This window comes from Sinocyclocheilus rhinocerous, unplaced genomic scaffold (assembly GCF_001515625.1).
Source record: "Sinocyclocheilus rhinocerous isolate Xijiao unplaced genomic scaffold, SAMN03320098_v1.1 scaffold30, whole genome shotgun sequence".
Lineage (NCBI taxonomy): Eukaryota > Metazoa > Chordata > Actinopteri > Cypriniformes > Cyprinidae > Sinocyclocheilus > Sinocyclocheilus rhinocerous.
In genome coordinates, this window is record NW_015657838.1 from 507,964 (window position 1) to 534,232 (window position 26,269).

Here is a 26,269-nt window from a genome sequence, read left to right on the forward strand (position 1 = left end):
GGGTTTGCACAAAAACCTAAATATAATCTGCCTCTGAGGGCTAATGTTGTGACTGGCAATGACTAATGGCTAGTCAGACATGTAAGAGAATGTAGATCCGGAATTATCTCAGTTAATGAAAATGTGCCAAATAACTGACTTGCATAATTAGCTTTATATGTGTCAGAATTACTCCGTATTGATATTTCGTTTGTGCCTTTTTTGTTAGAATAGAAATGCATGGCTATTGTTGCCAATGCTATATCTCGCTTACAAGTTTGTGTACAAGTTAGTCAAAGAAGCACATTTTACTTTTTTACCTGTTTGTGCATTTTGTTCCATTATAACTATCAGCTTTGGGATATAAAATGAACAATCAAAACATCAATACATGAACATTTGTTTTGCTTAAAAACACTAAGCACAGAAAGTTTGAATGTGATGCTATGTGAATATTAATAAAAAGATTTTGTGTAACTATGTTAAACTGCAAAGAGGAAACAAAGTCATTGATTTACACAAAACTGCTATTTGCATTTGAAGACAACATCGTTCTCTCAGAAGTTATAATTCAGAGGGCATATTCAGTGCTCAGAAAGTGCTATTTAAATGGCTAAATTGTTAATACATGCTGTTTCAGTCATGCTGTTGCTAATATGAGAAACAATAAATGCTAGCAAATACATTCTGCTCATAAGAATTCATTTGAAATTGTCAGCATAAAAAGTATTTTGATGGACCGCAAATTTTTATCCATTTACTTTTTTCTCCAGTTTACCTAATAAAAACAGCAGCTTTTTATGAACTGTATGCCTTTAAATTCAAATTGTGAGAATACAACCCCAGAAAAAAACAATTTTTTCAGCTGAGAGGCTTTGCATTATATGTTAAATCCCTTTTCGCTTGCTGCTGCAATCCACCATTCATTTGAAGCATGTAATTCTCCGATTTTTTTTCAGTGTGATTGTTGTCATTTCCAGCACATTCATATCATCATTCCCACTCATATGTAAACCTCATGTGCATTTCTTATGTTTATGATTATGTTTTACCTGACTCATTCTCCCTGCCGTTACAGAGTCCGACTTCCAGGCCTTCACAGGCTGACCTGTGGCTGTGACCCCCTCTTACCCCCCCCGAGGTAAAACGTAGTGTAGACGTCTCTGCAGCTCTTAAGCATAGTTTTCAGCTCTTCTCCCCATTATTCACAGTTCATGAACATTTGTGTATTTGTGTAATTACCTGAGAGTTTGCAGCTCCTGCTGTAGAGCATGCAGTATTCCAGGAAAACATTGAACTCTAGTCATTTGTGCATATAAATACTTAAGTAGAGTCAAAATAACAAACAGTCCTCAGTTTTATGACTCTGTGTTGTTTTAATTCATCAAACACAACACAAGAAACTGTGAGGCAACACTAATACTGGATTCATCCGTCTGCTCTTAACAGGTGAAGCGTTCCCCGGTGCTCTGCTCTCTCTTTCTGCTTCTTTGTCTCTCTCTGCCTGGCACACCTGCTGCTCAGAGCCTTTTCAAAGTTTTATTTGAAAAAAAAAAACCCGGGCAACACTACACAAAGGTCAAAAATGTATGTGCTAAGTGTGTTTGTGTATGAATGTGTTCTGAGTCTTGGAGAGGCAATACTGGATTACTTTTTATATATTAATTAAATGTATGGCCTGCACTGATCAAATATATGAACTAATATAAAAATTCAAGTGTCTTAAGGACAAAGTTCATTAACATTTTAATAATGAATGATTCAAAGCTGCAATGAATGTATAGTTGCACTTGAAATGCTATATTTGAGAATTTAAAATCTTCATAACTTGATAAAGGTTTATTATTTATTCAGAAGGGTTTCTTGTGTTTTCATTGAAACCTCTGCTTTTCATAACTCATTATTTTGCAGTTGTTTTTATACACTACGGTTCAGAAGTTTTGGGTCTGTAAGTTTTTTCAATGTTTTTGAAATAATCTTATTCTCACCAAGACTGCATGCAAAATAAAGTTAAAGCAGTAATATTGTAAAATAAGTGTTTTCTATGTGAATATATTTTAAAATGTAATTTATTCCTGTGATGCACAGCTGGATTTTCAGCATCATTACTCCAGTCTTCAGTGTCACACGATCCTTCAGAAATCGCTCTAATATGCTGATTTGAGGCTCAAGAAACATTCTTTATAATTTATTATCAGTGTTGAAAACAGTGTTGCTGCTTAATGTTTTGTGGAAACCGAAACGTTTTTTTTTTCAAGATTTTTTGATGAATAGAAAGGTCTTTTGTAACATTGTAAATGTTTACTGACCCCAAACGTTTGAATGTTAGTGTAGATTTGCCAAGACATAAAGGGGTAATAAGTATTTTTTTGTGTGATTGTAAAGGTTAAGTGTCATTTCTGTGGCTTACACATGGTACCAAAAATAATGACTATTTACAAACGTCATCAAGGTTTGGCTAGTTAGCATGGCCTCATCGTCACCTGCCAGTGATGCCTTAACTACACAGTCAGTCTACAGGCAAAAAGCATTTTTCTACAGACAAACATATATCTTTTAATATATGCATGGTCATAATGAAAGAGAGAAGCCACACACATCAAGCAGTGCTGCTACACAGATTCACATTTAATTCAGAACCATTTAAAAATTATAGTCATATGTTTCTTTTTTATATTTTTCTACACATTTGCTACAGGAATAAACAAACAGAGCTCTCTGTGAATTATTTACAGTGATCACACGACATAAAGGCTGCACTAGACATTAAAGATGTGAAAGCACTGAATGTTCGTAAGAGATTTGACAGCAACCAGAAGATGTTACAGGTGCCTTTCAGGTACCTTCCAATGAATTCAGTTCAGACATGACTGTGCATATATGTTCTCATGTTTGACTGCATGAGACATGCTGGGTTCTTTCGTCGTTTCTACATTTGATACATGAATTGCATTTTTGGCCATGGTAAAGAAAGCATTTTAAGAAAAAAACCTGCATTTTTCAACATCAAACATTATATGTATATACCAAGACTGCATGCAAAATAAAGTTAAAGCAGTAATATTGTAAAATAAGTGTTTTCTATGTGAATATATTTTAAAATGTAATTTATTCCTGTGATGCACAGCTGGATTTTCAGCATCATTACTCCAGTCTTCAGTGTCACACGATCCTTCAGAAATCGCTCTAATATGCTGATTTGAGGCTCAAGAAACATTCTTTATAATTTATTATCAGTGTTGAAAACAGTGTTGCTGCTTAATGTTTTGTGGAAACCGAAACGTTTTTTTTTTCAAGATTTTTTGATGAATAGAAAGGTCTTTTGTAACATTGTAAATGTTTACTGACCCCAAACGTTTGAATGTTAGTGTAGATTTGCCAAGACATAAAGGGGTAATAAGTATTTTTTTGTGTGATTGTAAAGGTTAAGTGTCATTTCTGTGGCTTACACATGGTACCAAAAATAATGACTATTTACAAACGTCATCAAGGTTTGGCTAGTTAGCATGGCCTCATCGTCACCTGCCAGTGATGCCTTAACTACACAGTCAGTCTACAGGCAAAAAGCATTTTTCTACAGACAAACATATATCTTTTAATATATGCATGGTCATAATGAAAGAGAGAAGCCACACACATCAAGCAGTGCTGCTACACAGATTCACATTTAATTCAGAACCATTTAAAAATTATAGTCATATGTTTCTTTTTTATATTTTTCTACACATTTGCTACAGGAATAAACAAACAGAGCTCTCTGTGAATTATTTACAGTGATCACACGACATAAAGGCTGCACTAGACATTAAAGATGTGAAAGCACTGAATGTTCGTAAGAGATTTGACAGCAACCAGAAGATGTTACAGGTGCCTTTCAGGTACCTTCCAATGAATTCAGTTCAGACATGACTGTGCATATATGTTCTCATGTTTGACTGCATGAGACATGCTGGGTTCTTTCGTCGTTTCTACATTTGATACATGAATTGCATTTTTGGCCATGGTAAAGAAAGCATTTTAAGAAAAAAACCTGCATTTTTCAACATCAAACATTATATGTATATGTATATTTATCACAAAAAAAAAAAGACAATGTTATACTGTCAGTTTTCATAAATTAGGACACTTTAAATCTGATGCTTGTGTGGAATGCAAATGGCTCTTAAAACCACAATTTCCCTGAAACTCTAAAGAATTTGGCCCCTGCAAAGCGTTTCCAGCATATGGAAAGCTTTCAGTCTTTTAAAGAGTGACAACATTCATTTCTGACTTGTGAAAAGGAGCGAGGTGCATGGGTAAAGTGTAAGTGAAAAAGATGTAATAGTAACACAGTTGGGATGTGGCTCACTGAGGAAGGGCTTTCAGAATGGCATTCACTTCTTCTGCCACAGCTGTCAGGGCGAACTCAAACTGGTCCTGAAGAAACAATCGAGCTTAGTGCATGAATTCACTCTCACATTCACGTGCTGAAATCATGGGAAAGCACTTTGTACATACCTTAGTGCGTACCATACTAGGTCTCTGGTCACGAATATGCTCCAGTGTGGCGGCAATGTCAATCTCCTTCACGCCTAATACAGACAAGCAACCTATGAGCATGCGGCGCGTACATGAAATGAAACGGCTAGATAGAGGAACAAGGTGCTTACCTTTCGCCATGCGGTTAAGTACCATGTCAATAAGAATGTAGGTGCCGGTTCTGCCAGTACCATCGCTGTGCGAAACAGGAAACCCATTTAAATCATTCATTTTCAATAACAGTAATAAAAAACACCCATATTGTGAGCCTGAGACACACTGTAGCCGTTTACCTGCAGTGCACAATGATTGGGCATGAGCGTCCTCTGTAGCACTTGTTTACTTTTCTAAAAAAAGAAAAAGGGAGGATAGAAGAGAGAAAGAAAATGAAAAACTGAGCATGTAATAATGAGCATAACTGTCAGTTTGTCCAACCCTACAATGTATTCTTCTGTTGACAAAGAGGAACTGAGCGGGGCTGGGGAAGGAAGGGGGAGAGAGGAGATGGAGCATCCGTTAAGCCTCGCTCCTGCTGCACTCACACCTACCAATGATCATTTTTGTGACTATGCAACTGGACCCAGACTACTAGCTGCAAATCACAAAAATGACACTGGGAGGTGTGCTACTTCCAGGGACCTACCGACCTCCATCTGAGACAGAGAGAGTGACGGTGGGAGGAGGAGGAGGAGAGAAAGGCAGGAGTAAAACAGAGCCCGTGTCGAGCACAAATGGGGAAGGTCCAAAGTGCAAATGTATTCAATGGATGAGGAACGAGGAAGGACTGGACTTTAAGGTAAAGAAAACATCCACAGATATTTAGGGAATCCCAAGTGTGAAGCTGATCCTCATATTAGGGTGAGGAAAAACAGTAGGGAAAATTATTTGCTATGACACAATGAGTTTGTAGTCTAAATTGATTTTTTTTATGTTTATTTGATCATTTAAATAATGATTATTTTGATAATTTAGTTTCTGAGTCAGCCATGTGGAACACCTTTTACCTTACACTACCAAGAAGAAACATTTTTTTGTATGTTTTACTTTTATTTATTTCACTTTTATGCTATTAAATATTATATTTACTCATTACTTGCATTTTTAATGCATTTAAACAATTTTTTTACCTTACACTATCAACAATAAACACTTTGTATGTTTTTATCAATAACATATTAAACATTTAAACAATGAAATATATTTACTCATTGTGTTTATGCATTTTTAGAAAAACGTAGTATATACATAATTTGGAAAAATATCTTAGAAAACTTTGTACACAAAGCAATGACAGTAATTTATTTCTAGCTGACAGTTATTTGTTTCTAGCAGTTTTTTTGGCTGTTGTTATTAAGTCAACAAATCTTCAGTACAGATATTCACAGGTGCACCTGTAATTTACCAGAGCGCTCACTAAAAATTGTCTCGCTCGCAGTTAATTTTGTGTTCAATATCAATTCGGATGTGACTGTGGAAACGTTTATTCTGTAATTATCCACGAGTTTTACCAATTTTAAGACCGTTTTGTGAACATTATGTCATATGAATTCGGCATTATGTTCTCCATGAGGGAAAAAAAGATGCTGCCTCCCTCTGAAACTCTATCCAGCCGTGCTGCTATTGGACAGTATTACTTCATTTGCACACTATTATCGTTTAGTACATTTGTTTCGCTATTTCTGTATTGTCAAATTATTTCCTCATCTGAAATTTTTGAGGAGCTACTACCTGATGTGTGTGTGTAATCTGTCTGTAGTCCTATCAGAACGCGAGTTGCAAGTGTGAGGTGGTGTTGGGTTGTGGCAGTACCTGCGGAAGTCCAGCAGGGGCCGTGTGGAGGAGGGAATGCCTTGTGCAGGCCAGCTCAGCAAGTGAAACTGGGTCAGAGTGCGGGTCTCCTGAGTCTGAACGTTCTTCAGGTAGAAACTACGAACCAAGAAGTCTTTACACCAGATGTGTTCAGATACCAGGTTCACCTGAGACATACAAGAAAAAATAGGTAGTAAAGACTAAAAAACTAAACGCAAGGGACTTTTAGGGCAATGAAACTGAATGTTTCTCACCTCATAGATGTTGTATAAAGATGATCCTTCATCAGGCCAGTAACGTTCACATTGTTTCTCTCCATCCTCCACTAGAGCGGTCATCATCACTATTACAGTACAGCCGTTCTCCCATACCATCTAACATATGTACCAAAACACAGTGTCAGTATACAAAGAATTTATATATAGGCCATGCATATTCATTTAATCTAAACCATTTTACTGTTATTCTATTATTCCATTTATAGCCATTTAGTAATATATTAGTTATTTATATTTTTGTTATATATTTTTTTCTAATATTCATATTTTATACATATTTAAAAATATTTTATTTGTTAAATCTAAATCTTAAAATGTCATCATTACTCTCAACTCTTACCTGCCAGAAATCAGCAATAGTGTGCGGTAAAGGTCCTTGAGTTGCAATATAAGCAGGTAAACGTGGATCATGATCAATCTATGGGTAAAGAAAGGAAGTCCTTTTATAGACAAACAAACAAGTATTTAATTATCTAGCAAACAGCAATGACTTTGTTTTGTTGTGGAATGAAGATTATCGTTTCTTACTATAGTGCTGGCATTTATGTAGTCCTCTTTTGAGGAGTTGACCTCTGCCTTTATTTTCACTCTCGAATGGTCATCTAAAACATAAAATGTTTTAATTAAACATACTGAAAATGAAAAAAATTAATAAAAATTAAGTCATCTTTGGTATACCCTTATTTGCATCTACCAGTGTACAATACTTTTCAAAAGTTTGGGTCAGTAAGATTTTGTAACGTTTTTGAAAAAAAAATCAAGACTGTAAGGCTGCATTTATTTGCTCAAAAATGCACTAAAAACAGTAATATTGTGAAATATTATTACAATTTAAAATAACATTTTCCACTTGAATATATTTTAAAAAGTAATGTATTCCTGTGATGACAAAGCTGAATTTTCAGCATCATTACTGCAGACTTCAGTGTCACATGACCCTTCAGAAATCAATCTAGTATGCTGATTTTCTGCTCAAGAAACAGTTCTTAGTATTAGCAATTTAGACAACTGTTGCTCTGCTTAATGATTTTCTTATAAAAATAGAAATTGACGTAGAAATCTAATGTCTATACTATCACTTTTGTTCAATTTAATGTGTCCTTGCTGAATAAAAGTGATTCATTTCTTTCCCAAAAAATCTTACTGTAGTGTATAGTGTATATGGATCACTGAAATAAATGTTTTTTTTTTTTTTAAAGGCACATTGCTCTCACAGGGCACAAAGTCGGGATAGCGGTTTTTCTCCATGTTGCTTTCAGACTGGGCGATAGAGACAGAGCTCGACTCAGCCTGGTACGAACACAATGCCTCCCACTCTTTCCGTAATCGGTCCTTATTCTTCAGATGGTCCTCCATATATGCCTGAACAACAGAAATGGACTTGAAGCATTCCACTGACTGCTCATGAAATGCCTAGTTTGCTTCTATGTAATTAATAAACAACTTGGCATGACAAAAAAGACTCCAACTTAATCCCCAGAACTGACTAATATAAGTAAAATAAGGCATGAAGACAAAACTCTAATAGTTCTTCTTTGCTTAAATTTACTGCAGTTTTGGGCATGTTTAAATATAGACTTGGTTTGTGCAAGCAGGTACTGCACCCTATTTACTGATATGTGCTGAACAGTCAGAAACTGTAGTGCAATAATTCCTGTTAATTAGAGTATGATTCTCACTTTTTACAGCACATAGAAAGATGCTGCATATTACACACACTAGCAAAGTAAAGTCTGAATTATAATTTGTGTATTTAAAATGCTTTTGTGGCTGTGTACCAGTATCATGTGTCCGGTGGAGATGTCCATGTTGGACTGTGCAGGCTCTTCGCTCCAGGACGGTGTGCTGCTGTGAGAGCTGGGACTGTGCTGCGGTCCATCGCTGAACTGAGACGACACACTGCTGACTCGAGATGTGTCGGTCCCCCGTCGACCGCCTGGCTCCGGACGGGTGAACGATGACTTGGCTGCCATGTGCTGGCGACACAGCTCCTGAGAGACGCGGAGAAACCTTCTCATCACTGACTGAGCATTAATGTTTCAAATGACGTTTTCAGATCAATAATCATCACTGTCAATGTACAGTTAGCAATAGCACTAATACTCAATGTCAAATGAATATAAATGCAATTACAGTGCTGATTATATGCCAGTTACACCTGATTAGGATTGATTAAATTGATCAAAAGTGAGAGTAAAGACATTTATAATGTTACAAAAGATTTCTACTTCAAATAAATGCTGTTCTTTTGAACTTTCTATTCATCAACAACCTGAAAAAAAAAAAATATATATATATATGTATATATTAAGCAGCACAACTGTTTTCAACATTGATGATAATGTTAACAATTAATGCCTTAAGCTGCAAATCAACATATTAGAGTGATTTCTGAAGGATCATGTGACACTGAAGACTGGTGTAATGATGCTGAAAATTCAGCTTTGATCACAGGAATAAAGTACATTTTAAAATATATTAAAATAAAAACAGTTGTTTGAAATTGTACTAATATTTCACAATGTTACTGTTTTTACTGTGTGTTTTGATCACTGAATGCAGCCTTGGTGAGCAAGCAAAAGACCCCAAAGGCATTTCAGGCTCCTGAAAAGGTGGTGATAAGAGTTTATTCATTATGCAATATTTCAGGTACTATATGACAATATTCCATGTGCCATTATATTGTTTTCTTTCATTTCTGTGTAATGTGTTTTTTAAATTTTTGATTCTTTTAGGGTCATTCTATATACGTTTTTGTCCTGATTACATTTTCTTTTTTGGATGATATAGTAAATATCTTAATGTCGCTCTGTATCTTTCTCTTTCTGTGTTTTTGTGTGTGTTTAACATTGTACCTGGTAATCAAAGTGGGTTTCCGCACCGGCTTCTGGTCCCAGTCCCAATTTGCCAGAGGCTAACTGACGGGTGTGGTGCCGGAGACAGGCAATCGCCAGGGCAACTAACAACACCGTGCCCACACACGCCATGGCGACCATTGTCAGGACGACCCCACGCGAACCCTCTCCTACCCGTGTGGCCTGGGGCAAGCCACGCCCCTCGCTCCTCTATAATACGGGAGAGAAACAGAAAAAGAGATATATAAGAAACGTGAGACAACATAATACAAAAAGGACAATGGCGGGGAAAAAACAAAACGCAAGGAAATTAAAATTAAAAACATTTCAGAGATCGCTTTCATCGCACAATCAAATAAGGAAAGTGCAGTGTTTGTGTGGTCTCTCTGGCACAAGACAGTGTCTTCCCTGCACTCTCTCGTCCCTCTTTTGTCTCTCTCTCTATTTGTGTAAACAAGTCGGATGTCATCATCAACTACTAATTACCCTGGCAACCCAGACACACACGCACAGCCACGTGCCACCCCGAAATAATTAGAGAAAGTCACTGACCCGCCCGCCCCGCTGAAAAATTACCAGCAAGTAAACAATTAAGGAAATCCCCCACACAATGCAGGGTCAGTCACTCTGAGGGGATCTCTTACACACTCTCATTTAGTTTATTCCATCTCTCTCCCTCTGCACTTACAGCACATCGAGAGAACAAGAAAACGAGCGGATGCAATGATTGTTGATGTCATGCAGCCGCCGTCCCAGCCCTCTTACCCCGTGTCTCCAACCCCTGCCTATTGGTGTTGCCATGGTGTCTGGGAGCCTCAGCAGGGGAGAACAGGCCGTAGCGCTACCATGGCAACAACAGAATGCTCAATGTAACCCATGGCCATCACAGTGAGCAAAGGAAATGAGAGAGGAGAGCAGAGGAAATATGCTATTGTCAATATGCCCACATTATTATATTGAATAATATGTGGTGTTATCTACAGAAACCACCTTAGTATGTCATACTTACCAGCACATCTTTTTAATCCATATGCATTCTAATCCTTACCTTTGGGTGTTATTATTTTGGTATATTTATGTGTTAAAATATAAGATGCTGCTAAATATTTTACCACGATTACTCAAATAAAAGAGAATATCCTCTGTACTAAAATAAATCCCAGCCTCTGTAAGATTGAAATATACATAAACACAAAACTGCACTTGCTCGGGTAAATGTATGCTTGATTTATGTCATTAATAACTACATTTATACTAAAATAAAACACAGCCTCTGTAGAACTTTAGGATGATTAAAAATACGTAATCACACAACTGCACTTGCTCAGGTAAACTTATGCTTGATTTGAACTAATTTCACACTTATTATACAAATACATACATATATATTTATACTAAATTTATACTTATTATCTTGAAGTCCTACAGAAGCTGTAGTTTATTTTACAGCTTCTGTAGGACTTCAAGATAATTAAAAAAACATAATCACACAACTGCACTTGCTCATACGAATATACGCTTGCTTTATGTCATTAATAACTACATTTTCATTAATAATTAAAACTTAATATTACTTGCGTCCAGAATATCAATGAATATTTGGCAAGAAAATCATTCTGAAAAAAGTACAGGGGATTATGACAAAAATATCAGGAACTTTTAATTAATTTATTTCAATCAATTATTTTAACTCCTCCATTCAATTAAATTATATGCCTCACATATCAACCAAACCTGATCAAAGAAATATTGTAATTTAGTGCATAATGCTCAATATTTCATAATATTTTGATGATTTCAATGAAATTATATGCCTCTCATATCAACCAAAGCTGATTAAAGAATTATTTTAATTTAGTGTACAATCCTCAATATTTAATAATATTGTAATGATTTTAATGAAATAACCATTTTAAGAGTTTTTGTAAACAATTGCAAATTGACTGAATACAACTGAACACAATCTTTTGAAACCATTTTTATAAATGACCGACCTTTACATCCATCGATATTTACTTTTCCACAAAAATTTTCAAAAGACTAATTATCCCTTGAGGTATTAAAAAAGTTGTAAACTAAAAAACAAATCTCGCCATGTGAAATAAAATAGCAAAGAATGCAACATGAACTTTTAACAACCTATTCTTACACTGGCTATAATTTTCGCACAGGCACCCACTGGTTTTTCTGAGAAAGTGGAACAGACCTTTAGGCTGACACCTCACCACTATCTCTGCAGCGCACAGGCAGCCGTTAGAGCTGAGCTATAGCAAAAGAAAAATATTGAGTGAATGAGCACTTAAGTCTGACCACAAAGAGGTCAGGACGCTTTCCCTTCTTTTCTGTCCTTTCTCAAAATTCATCAACCATTTTCCCCCTCGCTCTCTGTCCTCCTCACACCCATTCTCCCTCTCATTCTCCTTCTTCGTTCCTCACACGTTTCATTCTGCCCCTCTTGTTCCCACTCAAATTCGGCCTTTTCTCCTAAAAAGCTAGAAGAATGTTCCACAGGAGAGACTGAAGGAGGTGGAAGGCGGGAGGGGGTGGTGGTGTTGAAGCAAGGGTGCGCGACTGGACGGAAGGACAATGGGGGAGGAGATAAAGGGTGTGGGGCGCCTCACCTGCTACTCCAGAGAGGCCCCGAAAGGAAGACTGACAGCCTTTTAGAATGGAGCACAGGAGCAGGCAGGAAAAATGAGCTGGTTTAGGACAAGAGGACAAAGGCCCCCCAAGGTCTGAGAGGGGCAGGCGGAGAAATGAGGAGGCAGAGAGAAAGCGGGAGAGAAGGCAACTGATCACAAGGAGAGAAAGCATGGTTACAGGGAACGAGAGAGTAAAACTCTGCGCAGGAGGGGGAAAAGGGGTCCGGAGAGGGTGATATGTGAGGAAGAACCTCACGACATGCGTAAAGAAAGCATAACGCACAGTTCAGCACATACTCTATATATACGAACATGTCGCTACGAATACTAATGTGCATTTGAATCACAATAAGCTGTTGGCCGAGGAAGCATAATTCAAACATCTGTTCCTCAAGAAGCGGGAAAATAGGATTCAGGGTCCCAGGACCCCTCTGCCGTTCCCCATGACCCCCGAGCCCTTTGACCTCAGCCACAAAAAAAAAAGGAGATACACACACACAAACACACACGTATGGCTGTGTGTGTGCTTGTTTGTTTTGGAGGATCCCAAGGGCAAAGATCACCAAGAGCTTCGCACTCTGAATCACAATAGGCAATTCAGGCACGGCCCGAGATGTCCGAGTCAGAAATGGAGCACCGACCATCTCCGAGGCTCTCGGTGATCTAAGATTTCATCAGTCCGTCTGTCCCATTATCTATCTTCTGCTCCATTCACTCGCTGTGAATTGATTTCACAATTCAGCAGGACTCTGCTGTTATCTGATAGAGGCGTTCAGACTATGACTCGTCAGAATTCACATCACTGCCGTCGTCTCGCTGCTTTTATATTGCACAGCAGAAGGTCTGCGGTTTTTATTGAGTTTCCTCTAAAAAAAAAAACCTTTAGAGAGTTGTTTATAATGGATGATTTTTCTCCCTCTTGCATCTTTCAATACCACCAGCTGTTTTTTTATAAATAATATTTGAAATAGAGTAACTGTTCTTTTGTAACCCTCTAGATGGAAACTAGAAAATGATTAAAAGAAAATTATCTAAAACTATCTAAGGGTAAGCAATGAAATGTATTTTAAGGTAACAAGAAAAATTAACATCCAGTTAATTCCACTCACTAAATGAGTGATTTTAGCAGTGATGATAGCATTTTATGCAATAAAACCTTTTTTTACGACCTTACAATAATATCTAATTAGTGCACGAAACCAAGAGAAATAGTATGAACTTAGGTGCACCTGCAATGTCTACAAACGGATTACATCATCTCACTCATCCAGCCTGCTCTGCCCTGTTACCACAGCAACCGGTCCACCTGACATCACTATTCAAGATAGAGCACAATTCTTAAAAACAGCATTTAACAAAAATGTTTTATCAAACGCACATATACCTTACGGATCCAGCACATGGCATTGCGCATACACCATACACACACATTCGTAAGTATGCCAAGCTGAATAACACCGAAGATGTGAACTGAGATCAAATGCATTTGGTTAATTGTTATTTTAGTTTTAATTTCTTAGCATAATTTTTCCAAATACTACCAAATAGTAAAATACACATATTTTAGTTCTGTTATTATGGTAAGATTTGTTGCCACAGATGCAAAAAAAAAATGTGTTTTAAGTTTAAGAATAAATATTTGTATCAAATAGTTTATATATCGTTTACATATGTAGACAATTCAGTTGATAATCATCATAATTTATTTTTACCCCTGAAAACTAAAGAGAGAGAGAGAGAAAAATGTAATACCTCCTTATAAGTTTAGGCTAGTGTTTTAGTCTAGTTTAGTGTTGTTTGGTAACTAGAAAGAAGAAGTTTGAGTAATTAATGTGCATTTGTTTTTCACAGATTTATGGAACTGATAAAGCCTACAATATATATTGTACAAAACACTGACTTACACTTAAAATACAGCATTATTCGCAACTGTGTCGTAGCTTTTAACTGATATGGTATTTCAAGGAGTGTATGGGTGTGCAAAAGAGAAAAAAGTTAAACATTTTTTGAGCTGTGATCATTTTTAAATGATGTATATTACAAAGCAAATTTAATGCAATAGTTTCTACCGAAAGGAGAAAAAAATTCTGAAATATATATATATATATTACAAATGTTAATTAAATCTGATAAATCAGGAAACATGATTAATGGCATCAGCATATTGATCGACTATTAAAGCGATAGGTATGCACACACTTTTTTACATTATTTATAAGGAAAATATATCATAATGTCAAGCACAACCATCAGAAAAACATCCAAATAACTACACATCTCAGCATTTAAACACTACATAAAGGCCTACAGCATCAGTAGATCTAGTATGAAACAGAACTCACCGGCACACATCTCGTGTGCTCTCCAGACTCTCAGACCTCTTTACATCACACGCGCCACAACATCACAAGCAGGACCGTCTTCAATCTCACATTTTCAAGCCTCCTCAAAGTCCAAGCATCCACGGTCGGACAACTTAAGCAAGCATCAAACAAGTGCTTCAAAGCCAGCGGTTAATATTTCAGAGCTGAGAAACCAAAACGGAGGGAAAGAGTGGCATACGCGTAGTGCCGGAGCGAAAAGGTAAATGAGTGAAAATAAATGGGAAGGACAAGAAAAGGGAGGGGAAAGAGAGAATGTGCCTCCCCGAGAGCTGTCTGACTCGTATGAAGGCCTCGCTGCCTCTCAGCCCCATTCAACCAATGCCGCCACTTGTCACATCAAACGTCGTTGCCGTAGCAACAGCTCCACATGTTGCTGATGGTGAAATGGTGGGGTGGGGGGTGGTAATGATGCCCTGGATAGGTCGTCCGTGAGAGAGAGAGGAGTGAAAAAACAGGCCGAAATCAACAGGAGCAGGAGGGGGTACAACGAATGGAGTGTAAGGAAAGTGCCATGGGCCCAAAAAGGGGTTTGTAAGTAATATGGTTTGGCAAGGACACAAACACTGAGTCTTCACATCTGGAACAATCGTACAACAGAAGATATATGAGATCGCACAAGCTGGGGACAATACGGGTAACACACCCTGCCAAAGATTTATAGAATAATAAGTGTTTAAATTGACACGACTGATAAATATGCTTTAAGATGGATTTATTATATTTTAAGCTGACAAGGATTTTCAGCATGCGCCATCCAATAAATATAAAAGTCCTAGGATACATCTGAAAACATTTTCTCAATTAAATTAATAGCTCATCCCAAAATAAAAATGTGGTCATCATTTACTCACACTTATGTTGTTCCAGAACTGTTTACATTTCTTTCTTCTGTTAAACACAAAAGAAGATATTTTGAAGAATGATGGTAACCAAACAGCTGATGGTCCCCATTGACTTCCATAGTATGGAGAAAAAAAAATACTATGGAAGCCAATGGGGACCAGCAACTGTTTGGTTACCATCATTCTTCAAAATATCTTAGGGTGAGTAAATGATGACAGAATTTGAATTTTTGGGTGAATTATCCCTTTAATAAGATTTCAGCGCAATCTCAGTGGGAGTGCTGAAACGGCATTGCTGTGTAGGTCACTGTGGGACGTAAAAGCTTTAATTCATTAAAGAAGTAAAGAAAGAGACTAACAGAGAGAGAAAGAAGCACAGAGAGACAAAACAGCCTAAGCATTTATCCCCATAAAAGGCGGACAAAAACAGTCAGGTGCAAGCAGGTCTCATTACTGAGGCAGAGAGAGAAAATTATAAGATAAAGGACAGGGAGAAAGCACACGCACACACTCACTCACTCACTCATACACCGTGCACTTCAGAGCAAAGAAAGTGTCACAGTCCACAATAGAACAAGAAAGAATAATTAAAAATATGAGCAGCCGGATGCAACAAAAGACATTATTCTGCATTCAAGGGTCTGCAACAGCTGTACAAAGTGAAAGGGGAGCGAGCGAGGGAGAGCAGAACGCCTCAATATGCACCGAGCACAAAAGCCACCCAAGAAAGTGGAGGAGCGAGGGAGAAAGGGATGGGGAGGGGTCAAAGGCAGAGGTAACAAAAAGAGAAGGGCCAAAAGAATGGCAGAGGGGAGAATGGCAGGGGACAAGAAGAGAAAGAATGAGTGAGGGAGAGAAATGAGGCACAGCGGGAAAAAACGCAGGAGGATTTGGGACGGGGGAACGGTACAGTGGGGACAGTTCGAGATGAACGGTGACGATTTCAAAAACATTTCATTTCAAATGCCCTCCTTGTTCGGTTCAGTATTAAACGCCAAAGTGATTCATGAGAACCGGGAATTATATCTCGGTACGTGATCTGTACATAAATAGATGGACAAAACTGTAGAATCTATGAATTTCAATGAGAACGTTCCCTGTTTGGTTGATGAGGGTGGTTATGCACAGAATAGTGACCTGTGTGGCCAATTCTGTTGCTGACTGACAAGAGAGAGTGGCTCATTATACCAACCAGTTCCCATAATCGCTAATCAATAGACCTGCTGATCACAGTGAACGTGTGGGTCTTGCGGATTGGTTGGAAGACATAAAAAAATGGGATAAGCATACCTCTCCCACTCCAGTCTGGATGATTTTCAATCCTGTCTCACCCTCAAGGAAATTCTTCTCAGCTACTGCAATGTAAAGACAATGAATGCTGGTGAATTAATCAATAAGTGCCTGCTCATTCTTTTTCCGTTTCATCAAAATGAACGGTCCAAACGAGAAGGCTTGTCACTCACCGGCTTTATTGGCCACATCCTCTGCGCTGAGATTAAGAGAGTTCTGTCGGATCCTGAACGTCAGGGCCGAGCCCACCACGCTGCAGACATGAGCAGAGACAAAGGGCCGATAGATCGCGTTTTCTTTTATTCTCACCCTTTATTCACTAATCTATCAGTCTCTCCATCCAGCAACGCACGCACACACACACACACACTTTACCTAATGTTGATGAAACTGCTCGTGGAGAGATGGATTCTCTCCGCCAGCGTCTCTAAGAGTTTCACCCCATCATAAAGACCTAAAGGACTGGAGGGAAAACACAAGACGACATACATTTATTTTATTATGAGCATTCAGCACAAATACATTAAATTAATTTCAAGGAACATTCAGCTGTATTGACATAAATACATCAGGAAATCATCAGAAATACACACCAGACTATATTTTTCAAAGATCTCAAAGAGGAAAAACTGATCTTAAATGAGTCTTTTAAAATTCTATAACATAAAAAAGGGAAGAATAAATTGGAGCAAACTATTTCTAATTTAAAAATTAAATTGGTATGTAGATTAGATTTCATGCAGTCATAATAAATATTTCCCAGATAAACCCTGTCGTACATTTTTGTAAAAACTGTTCAGGACTTTTTTCTTGGCATTTCCAGTCATTATTATATACATTATTTTAAATAGTATAAATAAATTTATAGCAATTTTCTGATGAAATATTTTAGAAATAAGCATAAAAAGAACATTTATATCAACTACAATTATGCTTTTTAATGACAATTTCCTGCTATTTTCATGTTTTCCATAACAATGGGAATACTGTGCTATTGAAATGCTCATCATTCTGCTTCATTACATTCATTACTTTCAAAGCAGAAAAGAAAAACTGTCCAACTGTTAAAAATCAGTCTTTTCACTGTACTCTGAGACAAAAAAATTAACTATGAAATAATACTAATACTGTACTAATTCTAATTCTACAAAAATTGTGTTTTTGGTAAAAACTTGAGCATGGACTGTGTCTAAAATGAACAGGCATCTGCTGTACAGTTCATCTATATAATGAACTGTACAGCATTAAAACCCTATAACGTTTTAGGAGCTCCTACCTCTGATTAGTGACAATGTAACCATATTCCTCTCTGGTGTTTGTCCCATCCTTAGCGGTTTCCAGGATGTTGGTGATTTTCTCTTTTAAATCTAGGTCTTTTACTGACAGGGTGGGCCCCACAGTGTCCCCACTGTCTTCCTTAGGCACAGTCGCAGGGGCTGGTGTGGATGGGGGCTGAGTAGGGGCCCGCTGGTATGTTGGGGTAGATGGCAGAGCTGAAACAGGTAAGGGGGGTTTCGCTCCTTTTTCTGTCACTTTATCACTGCCTTCTACAATTGTCTGTCGAGGAAAACACAAAGCGTTGTGTGTGAAGAAAAAAGCACAACATAGTACAAATAATTAACGTCACGATGTGGGAAGATTTGCATAACGCCGCCCAAATGTTCACGTGAAGAAAGAAAGCGTAACTTTATTGTTGCTGCCACCGCCGTGTTGTGAAGACGCTGTGTGTTTCGTTGCGAAAGCGAAAATACTTTGTTTGGCCTTCCAAAAGAGGACACGACTAGAAACAGTGATTAAGTTGCATTTACAACACTGTTCCAGAACAGTTCAACCCACATATTCAGATGTGTGCAGCGCATTTTATGGAGGACTGTTTCCTGAAACCACATAAACACATTTCATTACACCAAATACACAAAATAATGTTATTTTTAGCAACATCATATGACCCCTTTAAACCTGAAAATGCAATATACAGCTAATTAATAACTCCTTTTACTCTATCATGCTCTCTGATAAGTGGCAGTGTTATTTATATAATTAGATGACTCACTCAACTATGCATTAAAAGCAAAACAAATCCTGGTGAAAGTGTTACTTTCTTTAAGCATTTAGGTGAATACTTCAGACTGCAAATCTGCGTCTACCTCTTTTACCGTGACTGTCCCTGGGGATTGATCTGAGGAACACAAAGATAAGAAAAAACATCACACAGTGCTTTTGTCCCACAAATAATCTTAATGATATAAGAGTAGAAACTGAGGGATGCGTAAGACCTAATAATTTAATTATGATTCAAGCAGCGTGATAATGCATATGTCTGAATGCATGACATAAGTACATTTGTGTGTGTTGTGATGTCACTCTATACCTGCATTCTCCATATTTTGTAGCAGCTGTAACACTAAAGTAAGTCTTTTTATCTGCTGAGGGCTCAGGTCCCGTGGGTCCACCCCAAAACTCTTTAACAGTGTGGCCAGCTGTGCCAGTGTATCATCTACAACACAAATATTAACATGCTGAATGAAATGAAAACATCAGCACGCACCACCACTAACAACTGAAAAAAAAAATGCTACATTTACACGTTTATTTATCCAAAGCAAGTTACATTGGATTCAAAGTACAGATTTTACAAGTTTAAGCATTTTCTGGGATTTAAAACATGACCTTGGTGTTACTAGCACCAAAAGTTCTACTATTTTAGGTACAGGAATCCTAGCCCTGAGTTTTGCAAAAATGTATCTTATCATACTTGCTCTCTAAACAGCAAACAAGCTTAAAATACACATCTGTTCAAGCACAATACAATAAACAGCTCCATAATATAATTTTAATCCATTCTAAACTAAAGCAAATGGGAAAACTGCAGACTTCAATATTGTTTACTATGACATCCTCTTGAGGGCACAATATTTGAAGCGTCCCAAAAAAGGTACTCACCATCAAGTCCAGCAAGAGAGCTGTAGTCCTGAGGGATTTTCTTGCTGTTGCTCTGGACTGAGCTGGCCTGTTCCTTTAGGGTGTAGTCCTCTCCATATTCCAAAGGGAAATCTAGATCTTCATAGTATGGGGCGGCAGGGAGGGCTGCTGCCCCCCTGTGGCGGAAAGAGGGTTGTGTGGAGGAGAGGTAGAGAGAGACAGCATCTTCCAAGAGCTGACGGTCTCTGTCTCTTTGCTGGGCTCCTGCTCGAGAGGGGGGTCGTTGGTATCCCATGCTGGTGTGAGGATGGAGAGAATGGGTCATGTCCTCCTGTTAGGGAACAATGAGAGAAATTAATATAAAAAGGTACGATAAATCTGTTTGATTTTCTATGCTACTTAAAAAAAATAAAAGAGCCTTACTTGTAGGTATGAATATGGGTCCATTGGTAGGGCTTGCATCCGGAGCGAGGAGGACTGGTGGGGGTCTAGGACCATGTAATCCATGTAGCTCTGAGCTGGACCAGGTTCAGAATTAGAGCTAGAATAGACCTTCTTAGCTGCAGCCTGTGGCGGCCTAAAAAAATTCAGTCAATTACATTAAATCTAATAAAAGAGATCAAACATCTGAGGTCTGAGAGACCTCTGAAATCAAGTTTTCCAGCCTCAGGTAGGAAGGGTACTGGTCTTCTCATTTCTAATAATGGGAAATACTCAACCCACTCTTCTCTATGCAATAGAAATTCGTTTGAGTTTCATGCTATTATGGTAACAGTTCCTGTTAAACTCCATATTGTAATGATTTATCACCTTCCTGGTCAACTGGGCACCTTTATAGAGGAGCTGTATGGGCTGCTGTCCTCATTCTCTGTGGATGGCAGTCCACTTGTAGTCTTTGGTGACTTCGAAATCCATCTGGAGAAGCCTTACACTGCAGACTTCCACTTCCACTCCTAGCTTCATTCGATCTCAAATGGCTTACCACCACAAGCTCTAACATATCAGGCAACCAGCTTGACTTAATTTACACATGCAATTTTATCACAGACAACATTTGGTAAAACCTCTAGACATCTCTGATAATTTCTTTATTACATTTAACCTACATATTACTACCTGTGTGCCACCAATTCCTCTACCAGTTTCTTTTAGGCAAAACCTATGCTCCCTTTCACCCTTTCACCCTTCCATCTTTCCTCTGTAGTGTCATCCTCTCTTCCCTCACCCACCCATTTCTCATCTCTGGTTGTAAATACAGCAACTGACACTTTATGATGCACTTTAACTTCTTGTCAAGACTATCTGTGTAGACAGGCCAGTGCATAATACCACTTCTAACCTAAAAAGTTGCCCCATGTATCATCATCTTTACTGTATTTTTGCTGAGCAGTCTTTTGGGTTGCTCACCAATGTATTCCTCTAATGCAAAAAATTAAGTAGACTTGACCAACATTTTTTGTGGGGAGAAGAATTTATTGAAGATGGTAGTGTAGCAGTTCTTCAACAGCGATGTTGGCATGTCTTCCTTCAAACAATTTTACCCTTGTATGAATCCTAGCTTCTCCCAAAGTTCTGTCTGTGGGACATAACTTTATACCTGAAGACAAAAGGGCTAGAAACAATACTGTTAGGACCTTCCCACTGAAGATCCTGCAATCTACAAGACGTTCCTGAGGAATGCTGTTCCTTTGTAATTCTAATGGAATGGACCATTTGGTTCACACCTGTTACATTATTTCTTTCACAGAATGACCAACTGAACTTTAACCAATCAGGTTTCAGCAGCGGCCATTCAACTGAGACTGCTTTGCTGTCGGTCAGTCAAGCCCTGCAGCGAAAGCTGATTCCAAATCATCAGTTCTTATTCTGCTAGCAGATGACAGTACTTCTATTGCAAAAACTGGTAATATAATGAATCAGAAAATAAATGAAGTGTTAAATATTAAAACCGTGGGAATTGTTTTGTTGTCAGTACCATAATAAAATCAACGTAATTTAATGCAATGTATCCTGATAGATAAAATGTAGAAAAAAATTTAGCTTTTCTTTTTCATTATAAACTTTTTTGTATATAAATAATTATTGATTTCTTTATTTTATTTTTATTTCAAATCAGTGAAATGTAATAAATTAACAAACAAAAATGATGTTGTTAGCAAATTGTTTTAATACACTTAGCACATTGACATTTGAATGTTTACTCTAGCCAATGAATATGAGTAACAGGGAATTAAAAGGCAACGAATAGCAAAGTTACCAGCTGTTTACTGTCGCGGGATACATGATTTAATGCTTCATATTTTCCAAAAATAAAAAGCACAAAAATAATAGCATTACCACTGTAAATGTGTGTGTGTGTGTGTGTTAGCCTACAAAACCTCAAATCATAAACATTGTATAGCCTGGCCAGAGAGAAAGATGGCTTAATAAACATACTAAATAATGTCTTAATGAATCTGTGGTTATGTTTTGAGGTAGGGGCTTGAAAATATTATTAGCCCAGTATATAAACAACAGAAGGAATTTTAAAGTCCCCACCATGACAGAAAATTAAATGTGTGTGTGTATGTTTACCCTGAATCATCAACTCTTTGAGCACTTCCTGCAGTCTCTGAAGAACAGGAACAGAGACCTGGTACTGAACCTGGTCATGTCTGGAGCTCCGGCACTGTCCAAAGAGTTTGTCTGTAACACATACAAACACAAACCATTCATATCTAGAACACTGAATACAAAATCTGGAAAGGAAACCTCTTTTAAAATAATATAATATAAACTAACATAATATTAAAATAACGTTTTGATAATGATCTGAAACGCATCTTCTGAATATTATGTTGAAAAGTTACTGATGTCAGTATAAACATCAAAATAATCAAATATAAAGCATCTTAAACACTTGTATATATATACGGTGTGATTACGAAGCACATTAAAATGTTGCAAACAAAATAGCCCATAAGTGAAAAATGAGCCAGTTTCTTGATAAATAAACACCCATATAACATATTCAACCCACCCCACACATACACTCACATCCCACACATATACCACTGACTCATCCCTGACTAAACCTCCAGTTGTGTGGTTTAAAAAAAGCCCTTGATCCCTTCACGCAGATGAGCTCGAAACATGAACCCGGCCATTTTCTATATCTCAGAGCAGGTCTGTCCATGAACATGACTCACAGCTATTTATAGTACAGACGGAGATGTGAGAGCACTATGGGGGAGATAGATCAGTTGCCCTGGGGCATGGAAATACACAGTACATTATTACATCGCAATAGAAGTGACCCCGGAGAACTGATGTCACACCATCACTTCAGCAAAAGAAAGATGTACAGTTAAGGAGTAACAAACACAACACAAAATTATTTTCTTCCTCTCATAATATATACATGAATATTCATAACAGACATGTTTCAGGAGTTGCTGCATTTTTATTTTGTTTTATGGCTGACTATACTAATCCCAGATTATCGTGGTTCTAAACTAAAGCAATAAGCCCCAAGAAGCTGTGGTTTACATGTATGTTATTGGCTTCGCTTGGCGTCGTGCCTAACAACGCCCCTTAGCTGTTATAAATTCACTGTAAATCACGGGGAGACATGGAGCAGAGGTGGGAGGGACTTGACGGTGAGAGAGAAGAGCAGGTGACAGAATACTAGTGGTTCATGGCTGTGGAAATACGTACACAGGTAAATCCCTGAGAGGAGTACAAAATAACAGACGGAATGTGAATGATTCCAGTTTGGAATTTTCAGGTAATTGCATTCAAACAAAAACAATTCATTCTCAAATCATACTGGTTTTACATCATTAAGTTTGTGCAGCTGAAATTTGTTTAAATCCATTTTTTTTACTTTCCATTCAAATTGTTAAACTAATAATATCATTTGTAACAAAAAAAATATGGTAGCACTTTTTTTTAGCAATTTTTGGTTACAAAATTGTTCATTTGTTACAGTATTTATTCATTTTTGTTATAGTTAGTTAATAAAACACAACTGTTCATTGGTAGTTCATGTTTGCTCAGGTCCATTAAATATAATGTTAACAAATGAAACCTTATTGTAAAGTGTTACAGAAAAAAAAGAAAATTTAGAAAATAATGCAAAATACAAGAATTTCCAGATTTTTGCAACCCATTGTATCTTCATGTGGACATCTATGTAAAATACTGACACAAAGAACATAAACATCTGCCTCCTGTATGCACCAACACTATCTTCGTTAATGCTTACTAATATGAAATGAGTGAAGTGAAAGTTCCTGCAGTGTAAATTATTTAGCTGTGTGCATGTGTCTCCTGTTGCGTCGTAGCACTAGCAGGATGTAACAGAGCCAAGTGTCAAGTGATGATCAGGAAATCACAATTAGATCATCAAGAGCAAGAAATAAAGAGACAGGACGCAGAAGATAGAACCACGTCCTTGTTTCTGAACGTAAGATGTACTGTATCTACGCCATATGATATTGTCTCCCTATTGTGATACTCACCATCAGAGCAGAACTGCTCCCTAGAGCACAGCCTCTTCTCAAACAAACAGCCTGTATGCCAATCAGAATCAAGGACCAGAACTATCCTTTTTATAATGCTTATTTAACCCCGGGTAAATTTCCTTTACTAATTAAACGTTTCACATTTGCAATTTAGAAGCGGGGTTAGCAACGCTTTTTACCCGGGGTAACGAAACCCTGCGCAGGAGCAGTTAGCACCACATAACACTGCGTCGTTAATTGTCGCATTGCTGAACTGAACTTGTACAGTGTAACAGTGTAACAATGCTGTGTTAAAGCTAAAGGCTGGACAGACACACACTTGGAAGATTTTAAGGCCAATTTTAAGGCCAATTTTAAACCACGATTTGGGGGGTTGGGCGTGGCCCGATTCGAGGTTTGTTGCAAACGAGTTTTTGTCCAAAAAATCCTGGTGTCATTTAACTGCTCCCGATCGAGAGTAGCATCCCCGAACTCAAATTGTAAATATCAAGCATGATTGATATTTTTGATATAGACGTTCCATTCTTAGTTAAATCCGAAAAGTCCATTCAGGAAAAGCAGCGAGTAACACCGCAAATATTAAAATATTTTACTAAAATTAGGTTATATACTAATAATATGATATTATATAGGTTACCATACTATTATATAATATTATATTATAGCTATAGTAATATAATACTATAATACTACGGATCTGAAAATCGTCTAGTAGAGTGTCCCTCGTTAGCAACAGACAACCAGTCGCGTGCTTTGGATCACAAAAACACCACCGTCTGCGTTTGAGGGGAAAAATGTCAAATGGTGACGGAAAACCATTTAGATAAAGAGACCGTTTCATTCTTACCTTTAAAGTCTGCATGAAACGGAAGTAGCGATTGTCTTTTCTCCTCTACTGTGACGTATATCCGAGTGAAACGGCATCTGAAATGAGAGGGCGGGACTTGATTTCGTCCTTCGGGAATTGATTGGATCATTGGAAGCTGGGGCGTTGCTAACAAAATGGAGGCAGATCTGAATGCCAGTTTGCAGTTAGTGGTGGGGGATTGCACAGCCTCTTCTCAAACAAACAGCCTGTATGCAAGAGACAGAAAGAGAGAAGAAGAGGAGCAGTTGAAAACAGAATAAAACATTAACATTAAATTGACAAGAACTGTCAAATGTATTTTTATCAATGGAGATATAGTATACTTTTTTCAAGTGATGTCTAAGTGACCTTTCCTTCACCAACACATTCATCTCAGCCATAAACCAATGCATCAAATCTGTCTTTCCAACTTTCTGACTCTGGTACTAGAGTTATAGCTTAAAAACACAATCGTATTTTTATCAATGGAGATATAGTATAGACTTTTTTCAAGTGATGTCTAAGTGACCTTTCCTTCACCAACACATTCATCTCAGCCATAAACCAATGCATCAAATCTGTCTTTCCAACTTTCTGACTCTGGTACTAGAGTTATAGCTTAAAAACACAATCCGCATATAAAAGCATATAAACAATATTGAATCAAGATAAGAATCATTCGTCCATGATGGCCTATGACTGCAGTAGCTAGTTTCCCCTAAGATGTAGAACTGCTGTGTGGGCAGATAGAATGAGGAGAAAAACTCTGAGCATGTGCTCAACACAGCTGATCAATATCACCAACCATATCTGCCAGAGCATGACCTGGCTATGCTTAAGTGTGTATATGGGTGTGTGTATGTCTGTTTGTGTGCCTGAATATATGTATGTATGTGTGTGTGTGTGTGTGCGTGCGTGCGTGCTCGCACGCGCGAGAGAGAGAGAGAGAGAGAGAGAGAGAGAGAGAGAGACTGCCTGAATGACTGAGCGCGTCCTCCATCAGGTTAAGTCATATTCATGAAAAAAATTAGTTTGCAATGTCCTAAGAGTAATGTTGTCGTACTATCCTAATATCTTTTCCATGTTTAGGGGTAACGTCCTCCCTCATGACTGGTGTCAGTGCTATAAAGTGAAGCATCAGCTTCAGCTTTTCCCCCTGTCGTTTATCCCAGCGTTCACCCCTCACGTCACTAGCTCCGCCCTTGCGCCATAGCTTGTGACCGGAAGAGAAGATGTTTTGAGGGGGAGGGGAGGTTAACGTTTTTGATTAAAGATTATGAGGGCACATGAATTAAAAAAAAATAAAGAAGTGCACGGATAAATTATTTATAATAAACACTACAGTATTCCATAAAAAAAATAACAATTTTCAATTTTGATTTCATGCCGACTTTAAGT

General features: G+C 37.7%; 2 protein-coding genes across 2 annotated transcripts in view; one reads left to right on the plus strand and one right to left on the minus strand.

The window, feature by feature from the left end:
- The window catches only part of LOC107721618 (dnaJ homolog subfamily B member 2-like), a 10,876-nt gene extending 9,349 nt beyond the window's left edge, over positions 1-1,527 (plus strand). The window contains exons 10-11 of the mRNA XM_016529726.1: positions 1,058-1,120; positions 1,429-1,527. Of these exons, the coding sequence (XP_016385212.1) occupies positions 1,058-1,086 (29 nt within the window). The 3' untranslated portion in view covers positions 1,087-1,120; positions 1,429-1,527. The remainder of the gene's footprint in view (positions 1-1,057; positions 1,121-1,428) is intronic.
- Positions 1,528-4,004: 2,477 nt separating this feature from the next.
- LOC107721560 (receptor-type tyrosine-protein phosphatase-like N) overlaps positions 4,005-26,269 on the minus strand; it is a 27,861-nt gene continuing 5,596 nt past the window's right edge. The window contains exons 2-23 of the mRNA XM_016529646.1: positions 24,022-24,072; positions 22,094-22,204; positions 21,154-21,169; positions 19,943-20,096; positions 19,541-19,850; positions 18,969-19,094; positions 18,745-18,776; positions 17,874-18,154; positions 16,973-17,059; positions 16,771-16,850; positions 16,598-16,662; positions 9,440-9,649; positions 8,363-8,575; positions 7,799-7,946; positions 7,113-7,186; positions 6,925-7,002; positions 6,561-6,680; positions 6,307-6,473; positions 4,791-4,844; positions 4,629-4,693; positions 4,477-4,550; positions 4,005-4,395 (exon numbers count right to left, since the gene is read on the minus strand). Coding sequence (XP_016385132.1) covers positions 4,324-4,395; positions 4,477-4,550; positions 4,629-4,693; positions 4,791-4,844; positions 6,307-6,473; positions 6,561-6,680; positions 6,925-7,002; positions 7,113-7,186; positions 7,799-7,946; positions 8,363-8,575; positions 9,440-9,649; positions 16,598-16,662; positions 16,771-16,850; positions 16,973-17,059; positions 17,874-18,154; positions 18,745-18,776; positions 18,969-19,094; positions 19,541-19,850; positions 19,943-20,096; positions 21,154-21,169; positions 22,094-22,204; positions 24,022-24,072 — 2,588 coding nt within the window. The 3' untranslated portion in view covers positions 4,005-4,323. The remainder of the gene's footprint in view (positions 4,396-4,476; positions 4,551-4,628; positions 4,694-4,790; positions 4,845-6,306; positions 6,474-6,560; positions 6,681-6,924; positions 7,003-7,112; positions 7,187-7,798; positions 7,947-8,362; positions 8,576-9,439; positions 9,650-16,597; positions 16,663-16,770; positions 16,851-16,972; positions 17,060-17,873; positions 18,155-18,744; positions 18,777-18,968; positions 19,095-19,540; positions 19,851-19,942; positions 20,097-21,153; positions 21,170-22,093; positions 22,205-24,021; positions 24,073-26,269) is intronic.